Source organism: Fusarium solani (genome assembly GCF_023522795.1).
Source record: "Fusarium solani strain SB1 chromosome Unknown bctg00000004, whole genome shotgun sequence".
Taxonomy (NCBI): Eukaryota; Fungi; Ascomycota; class Sordariomycetes; order Hypocreales; family Nectriaceae; genus Fusarium; species Fusarium solani.
The window spans coordinates 2,636,919-2,644,948 of NW_027072152.1; the positions used below are offsets into that span (position 1 = coordinate 2,636,919).

The window sequence follows — 8,030 nt, forward strand, 5'->3', positions numbered from 1 at the left end:
CCAATGCAGCCACTTCCCCATAGCCATCGTTGAGCAATATCGGTTCCACTGTGCATCTTGACAGTGTTACTATTGCCGCCGCGGGGCACCGACGGTCGACGCAGGTCGCGTCATGGCGTCATAAGCAGGTGCAGGAACTGTTGTCTCCATCATCGTCTTGCGTCGCTTAAGGTCGAGGCTGCCCATCGAGTTTGGTCCATTACCGCCAGATCTAGACAGATCGTCGTCGTCGTCACGGCCTCGCTTGAGCACGCCAGCAGCTCCGTTCATGACAGGAGGCTGGGCATAGCCATTAGGAAGCCCAGACATGTCAGCGGCTGGGGCATAAACGTCGTTACCGGGAGCACCGTTGGGAGCTCCCCGATCATTACCACCAATGACATTGTAAAGGCTGCTCGACGTCTGCTGGACACGGGGAGGAGTGTTGTATCCAGTGTGCTGGTTGTAGTAGGATTGAGCGGGGGCAGTCGTCCTGGGAGTGGCTCGTCCAGATGGGGGAGGGAGGCTGGGGGAACCCGACATCTCTGTTGAGAGGTTGGCATCATTTGTCAAGGCTCCTACACTGGGGGCGGTATAGTTGTAGTTGTTGCGGCTACCGTCGTAAGCGCCGCTGTCATGGGTGTACTCGGCGTCATGCTCGTGGTCTCCCTCATCCTCATTGGTGTGCTGCTGGGGTGGCTGATCCGACTGGAGCATTCCGTTTGGTGGCTTCGTGTCCTGCTGCTCTGCAGAAGGTTCAGAAGCCGAAGGCCTGCTCGCAGGTGGCGCCATATCATTCTTGGGGTAAGTGCTGGTCTGTCCGTAAATGCGGTCCTGGGGGTTTCCTGCCGAAGCCTGGTAAGGAGACTGGTGCGACTGCGGGTTATACATGGGGCGAGTGCCATCGTAGGTCTGGTTGCCAGAAGCGTAGTTCTGCATGCTCTGCAGCGAGTTGCCGGGAGGGGTGGTAGCTGGAGTATTGGGCATTGAGCGTGTGTTGTTAAGACCCGTCTCAATGGTCATTGGGTTGGTACCTTGAGCCCCATTCATTCCCGGACCCTGCCAGTTGAAGCTGTCTGAGGCTCCCATGTTCCCCATGACGCTGGATGCGCTCGTCGGTGGGGTGGGGAATGTGTGAGCCCGATCGAGGGACGGGCGACCCATGCTGTGAGAAGGCAGCTGAGTCTGAGGTCCTGGAAGGGGCATTGGCTGGTGGTGGTTGATCGAAGGCAGGCCGGGGTGGCCCGGGTTTCGCATGCCGTTGGCCTCTTGTTTCCGCCTCTCTGCAGCCGCCATGACCTGTGTGGTCCTACTCTGGTTCGCAGGGTGGTACAGGAGGGCACCAATGTTATGAACGAATAACGGGTAGAGCAGCTCTGTGATCTTCTCCTTGTTGGCAAAGTCCAGGGCACGGTCGTAAGGAATCCTATCGGTGTTAGTGGATGAACCAATGTCTCATGCATTGAGGGAAAATGACATACCAGACACCCTTCAAGTGCATTGGCCCGATTTTGACGACGTGTCGAACCTTTTCACTCTTCAAGATGCCGTCTCGTCGACCTCGGGTCATGCCAGCCACATTCAGAAGCTTCGTGCCGTTGATCATATGATTGTCTGTGGCCTCTGAGTTAGCTCGCCAATGCATTTAACGCAACACGAGAGCTCTCACCTTCTCTCCGGGCGACGCAAATGCCCCTGGCCTCGACCTGGAAGCACAGGCTACCCTCGTCTTCCCAAAGCGTGGCAGTGACACGAGGCTTCATTCCAGGTGGGGGTTGTTGGCCTGTCGTATCAAACCCTGTGTACTGGTTCTGCATAGGATTCTGGTTTCCAGCTCCCGGCAGAGGTAGCACGTTCTGGGGTGCCATTGGGTTTGATACTGTGGGCTGGGCAGGCGGGGGTGAGGTCAATCCGTTAGCAGCATAAGGATAGTGGCTGTATGAGGGAGTTGAGTATGCAGCAGCGTGGCCGGGCGGCAGCAACGGCGGTTGTTGTTGCGTATAGTGGCTCATGGCACCAGAAGTCACGGTCTGAGGCGCAGGCGCCTGACCTCCAGACATATGCTGAGAGTAGTACATTTCAGGTGCGCCTTGCCCGTTCATCGCGTCGTAGCTAGGGATTGTGGTTGAAGGACCTGTAATGGCGTTGATGGGCAGAGTTGGGGACGGAGTCTTGGGACCGTGGGAAGAGGCGACCGAAGTGTAGGAGGACTGCGAACCCGAGTGGGAACCGATCGAGGAGCCGATCGAAGAGGCAATGGAGCTGACCCGAGGCGACGAAGTACCCGAGTAGGCCTGACCCGGCGGTGGAAGCGGGAGCGATGGCAATCTATCGCCGCTCATATAGGCAGGACGATGCTGGGTGGTTTGGAGGTTGTAATAGGGCACGTCGGACGAACCCCGGGCCTTGCCTTCTGAGTTGGACTGCGAATCCAGTTTTCCGGTGTTCCCTTGGTTCAGGACGGAGGGCGGATGTGAGCCGACCTCTAGGAAAGGTCTGTATCGTGTATAGATATGTTGCGCGGGTCAAGTATGTTGCGCGGAGCAAGACAACAGCGGCGGAGGTGGTGCAGAGTAGAGAGTCGTAATCGAAGCAAGAGAATCCAGAAGCGAGGAAGAAGAGGAGCACGGGCGCTGCGGTACTTAGTTACTTTTCTTCCGCGAGCCTCAAAAAGAAAAAAGGTGGAAGGCAAGGAAAGAAAAAAATGAGGAGGTCGGTGGAGTCGTGAAGACGAAAGGAAAGAGGACGAAGGAGAGCACCCTCCTCTGGGGAAGGTTTTCTTTTTGGCGGCGGTGGTGCTGGTGGTCTTGGTGGTGAGAGGAGCAAGAGGAGGAGAAGAGGCAGGCCTGGTACGTACCTCTCAGTCCCAGTCCCAGTCCCAGTCCCCGTCCGGGCCTCTCCCCTCAGAGGTGAGGTCGGTAGGTAAGGTAGGTAGGTACTGTACCTGCGGTACAGTAGGTACAGTACGTGCCCACGGGAGGAGTGAGATGGAAAGTCGACGGGTCCCGCAATTGAAGTCGCAGGGAACGACTGGGTAGACCAGGGTGAGGCTAGCCTGGACAGGGTCGGGATGGGGGAGTGGGGGAGTATGGGAGGAGGGCGTGCGTGGGCACTGTGAAGGTGGATGTGGACGTGGATGTGGATGGGGACGAGGACGTGGCAGCTGGCGGGAGGGGTGATGAGAGAATGCCTGCCCGCCTCTCAGTTTGAAGAGCGAGTGAGTGATGCAAGTGCCAGTACCTGGGTTGGGTTGGCTTGTCTTCTGTTCTGTAGACGAGAATGTGAGCGAGTGGTTCACTTGAGGAACAAGAGGCCGAGGCCATGCTCGACCAGGGGGGAAAGAGGCTGCCTTTTGTAATGCATAGAGGTTGTTTTTTTGAGTTCGTTGCTGAAGAGTCATTAACGGTGTATATGGCCATGCTCTTTGGTGGGAGAAGTTGGTCATATGCCACGGCCACCGAAGCTGCCCCGAGTCTTTCTCTTGCCATTCCCCTTGATATGATGCCGATGATGATTTCGGTGGCTATCTGTCTATGCGCCCCGTTGACAAGCCCCGGCGCTCGACTGCAGAAGTCGACGGGGACCAGATCTCGTTACTGCTGGCCTGCATCCACCTATGCCTCTCTACCTGTGCAGTACGTCTGGGGCAGACCAGGCAGGCATCTCAGTTTCTGGAAGTTTGATAAACGCGAAACTCTGAAATCTTCCGATAGACGCTGACTGATGACCGCCACAAGTTCAATTGGCTTTTGAGCAACGCCGAGATTTCATCTGTTACGTTTGTTTTTCTCCCCTCGAGTTGAATTTTGTTGTGTCGTCGGACGTCTTTTGTGGGCTCCGCGGTCAACGCTGGCTATTACGCCGGAGGCGTGCCAGAGAGAGGGAACCCTCAGAAGGCGGCCCGTACTGTGCTTGGCGGAGATCAAGAATACTGTTCGGAGGCTGGATCTCGCCTTACCATCCGCTGATATCCTTCTCTCAGATGGAGTCGAGCGTGATCCGAATGCTTCCAATGTTTCTTCTGCATCTCTTCCCCCGGCATCAAAAGGAAACACTCCACAGTCGGGCGCGCACTGGTCGCTCTCCTGTCAACGCACAACAGAGCCAGGGACCGCTCAGCTCGCAGCCAGCAGCACGCAAACTCGGTGGATGATTTGGGGCGCTGAGAGTCCTGAGAGAGAGGCCCTGGGGCCAGCCAAAGAGCGTCCGGAGCAGCAAAGGTGGGTGGTGCGAGGGGCGTGTCGACAGGGGCTCTGAGAAGGGGTGGGCTGAGCAGCGTCGTACCAGGTGGGGAGGGGCCAAGTGTGTTGAGCGGAGGAGGTTGATCATGGGGGTCGGGTCTTTGATGTTGACGCTGGGCGGTTGCTGAAGGCGGGCCCGCGGTCCAAGAAAAACCTGAGACACCAACAAACTTGATCAGTTTTCTCGCTGGGCGATGAAAGAGGCTCAAGGGATGAGGGTCGATTTAGAGTTGCCCAGCCTTAGGGAGGCCTTAGGGTCTCCTCATCATAATTTTTATAAAATTTTAGACGTCTTTTATCCGAACATCTCACACGTACAAACAAACGACAGCGAGATCTGAGCGCCTGCCGGTATGGTATCTCGAGATTTTCTTCCACTTGGACCGTGTGGCCGGGCGTGGCCTGGGGCCTGCGGTAGGGGACTGGGGTACCCCCTGGATAGAGGGATCGGTCACCTCCAAGAGGCCCGGAGGACCCAATGGCTACAGGGGCCACGGGGGCCGCCAGGGCTGGGCTACAGCGTCCAGTGCAGCTGCGGATCCCGGGGGGCAGACGGGAGCGATGCTTGGTGGCATCGCCCCCTGGCAGCTCCGCTCACTCGCGCCAGCACCGCAACACACCCACTGGGCGGCATCCGCTCGATGCGACGGGAAAAAACCCGCGCACACGAAATCAAGATCAATATCATCCAGAAGGACAAAGGGTCATATCATCAACGCTTGGACGAGGGGCGCTGGGGAATGTAAGATCTCCGTAATGCTACTCTGAGCTTTGCGCCTCTATCACAAGGTATGGCGTTTATCGCGGTTGAAGCGGAGCTGTAGAGGGCGCTGGAAATAACTACGCCATCTGCCATGCTCAGATCTGTTCGACATGTCCATGTCTTTTCTGTCAACCTCTCATCCATGGATCCTAGGTGGGCTCGCCGGGGCTGGAGCTGGGGCATGAGGTTGGGCGCTTGGTGCAGGCCGTTTCTTCTTTTTTTTGCTTTTTCCCATTCTTTTCGACATGGCCTCGGTCTTGGGCGCTTTGTTGCTCACTCATTTTGATGCTCTGGCCGGCGTCTCGCGGCTGCGCTCACTGCTGGACTGGGCTGGGCTGCGCTACGAGCCCTGGTTGCTTTTGTGTCGCGTCATCCTGTTGTGGGTTTTGAGTGGGCTTGCTCTTGGGTGGTGGTTATCTTGTTGTTGTGTTATTGCTCCTCCTTTGGTCGTGTCGTGTTGGTGTCGTGTCGTGTGCTATGTGTTGCGCTGTCGTGTTGTGCTGTGTTGTGTTGTGTGTGCTCTTGTTGCCTTGACGCTATTCGCTCGTCCAGTTCTCCTGCTCGCCTTCTCTCGCGCTCTCCTTCCTTCTAGCTCCTAGTTGCGGCACAGCACTGTGCTAGCTCATGGTTCTTGTACCGGGTACCATCCATGGATGGATGGATCGAGTTGAAACCAGGATCGAGTTGAGCTCCGTGGAGTGTTTCCGAGATCCATCTCTGCCAATGGCAATTGACCCGACAAGGAGCGACAAGAGAGTCAAGCTAGACGGGCAACAGAGTTTCGCGCTTCCAGGTCTCTGGGCTTCTGGTTCGCGTCTCTCTCGCTCTTAGTAACTCCTCTGTCTATCGCCCATTTGCTCGCCCGTGCATTCTCAACGGCGCGCCAACCCAGGACGGGGACCGTTAGGTTGGGTTACCTCTGTTGCGTCAAGTGCCGGAAGAGCTTGCCTGGTTACACCACCATTTTCATGTGCAACTACCGACACTTCGTATCGAGCAGGTTGAGAAACCAAACGGAACAAGAAGGCCTGCCTGTCTGTCTGCCCGCCTGCTTCAAGATAGTGCGGAGAATCCATCAACCGACTACACATGCAGACTAGGAGCGGAGAGGCTGTGCTCGTCTACTAACTTCTGACTACGGATGTGCTTGCGCAGGAACGGCCGTCGACAAAGAGACATTCAACAGAGGTGACCGTTGTGCGCTCCGAGTTCCTCACAGGGCTCAATGGGTTCCCACTGTGATAGCTAGCCTCCCCTTGTCTCGTGCCCGTCACCGCCAGCCTCCTCCGAGTCTGGAGCCTGGATGACGGGACTGAGCGAAATATGACCACATCCCGGTCGTTGGATCTCGGGCGCAATCGCGCGAGCCGGCGCCCGCTGGTGCGGAGGAGGTCCATGGCCCGTGGACCGTGATTTCATGGGTCGTCGCCCTCCGAAGTGGCCGGATTCCCCCTCCAGGACTGGGATCCAGCCTTGGGACAAGCAAGCAGAGGCCACACGCCGCCGCTGGCGCTGGCGTTGGCCAAGCTGTCTCTGTCTGGCTCAACACATCGACTTCGTGGCTGGGCTGGCCCGCCAGCAAACCTCGCACAAAGAAACACAAGGACCCGGGGCGGGCTAGCTAGGACACAGTGCCAACGCGGCACCACGCCAGCAGCTAGGTCATGACAAGACTGATGACTGTCGTCTACGGTATTTCCGACCCATGGCCGCTTGCCCTCGGGTCTTGGGGTTGCGCTGTGGCGGTCTCAATGAGCCACTTGCCAGGAATCATGTCTCACATCCTTCCGCCGTCCTCAGTTTGTCTCTCTCTGCCATTGTTGCCTCTCCCTTGAGAAGGACTCGGCGGGCTGACGGGAGTGGAGGAGAAAGATCGTCGATGCTCAGACAGCCCCAATCTCGTTCAGACCCAGATTTCTTTTCTCTCTTTCCGCTTTGTTGAGTCCATCCCAGTCAGTCGCCAACAGTCGCCGGCTGCTTCAGCTTCCATGAGAGTTTCGATGGACTTGATCCAAGGAGCCCACTCAGTTGCCAAAACTCGGGAACCGGTCAGCCACCCGGGCGTCCAAGACATGTGAAGCCTCTGTACTCGGTACATTGTACAAACGCGCAGGGGACGTTCATGTTTGCTTCCCTAGCCCTCACACCTATCATGCTGATGATTTTGGTGCCACCGCTTGGCCGCCTCCCACGTCAATTGCCCTTGCACATTGCTTCTCCGGGCCGGGCTGCGCGGAATTGACTTTTTTTCTTTTTCTTTTTCCCTTGTTTGACCTGACCGACTTTTTTGCGATCCGTGTACTAGATGAAATCGACATGAGATGATATCAAAGATGAGAACGTGTCTTGATTGTCACTGGGTCCCGGATGCAATGTCGACACGCGAAAGCAACGCAAGGGTCTTTCTTCTCGGAGCTTTTCTTCTACTCTAGCTTTGCAGGCCCAGCAAGATGGACGATGTGCGGTACCTTGGCCAAGGAAGAGGGGTCCTTGGAAAGTTGGTCGGTGCTATTTCGACCGGGGTTCTCGTCTATGGGCGGGGATCCTGATGAGTGAGTGATGAGTACGTAGTAGGCGCTGACCGACCTCCGATTTTCGCCTTGGTGCTCGGACATGACGGGGCAGCACTATCTCCGTTGAGTTTGTGACATTGCAATCGTTGTCATGGCAGATCGAGACTCTTGTCTGGCTTGTGTGAGGAATTCTCCAGCGAGATCAAGTCCTGGGGCCCGTTGGCTGAGATATAACAAGCTTCGTGAATCCGTAGATCTCATGCTGCCCATCTGGCATAGCATGACAGACGGAGGGATACCCTACTCACGCACCGTTGACCGGGCATGCAAGATGCATAAGTGCTACCAGGGCGAATGTGACAGGGCCGGGCTGGTCCTCCTGGGGTGCATGCCAATGCACACACAAGAGGCCGGTCCCGGAAGGTGTGCATAAGTGGATGTACGATGGTCTTCAGTGCAGATGACACACATCTAACCACGAGGCTGAGTGCGGCGCCATGGGAAAACCCGATAAACGACCATGGTGTTTGATAT

At 56.7% G+C, this 8,030-nt stretch overlaps 1 protein-coding gene across 1 annotated transcript; it reads right to left on the reverse strand.

Annotated features, from left to right (window-relative positions):
* Positions 1-69: 69 nt before the first annotated feature.
* Positions 70-3,302, reverse strand: MRS44_007891 (uncharacterized protein; the record flags this gene model as incomplete). The annotated part of the gene is made up of 5 exons (XM_065620694.1): positions 70-1,405; positions 1,461-1,593; positions 1,649-2,475; positions 2,837-3,169; positions 3,220-3,302. The coding sequence occupies 5 exons, from the start codon at positions 3,300-3,302 to the stop codon at positions 70-72; spliced, it is 2,712 nt and encodes a 903-aa protein (XP_065476766.1).
* Between the last annotated feature and the right edge of the window lie 4,728 nt (positions 3,303-8,030).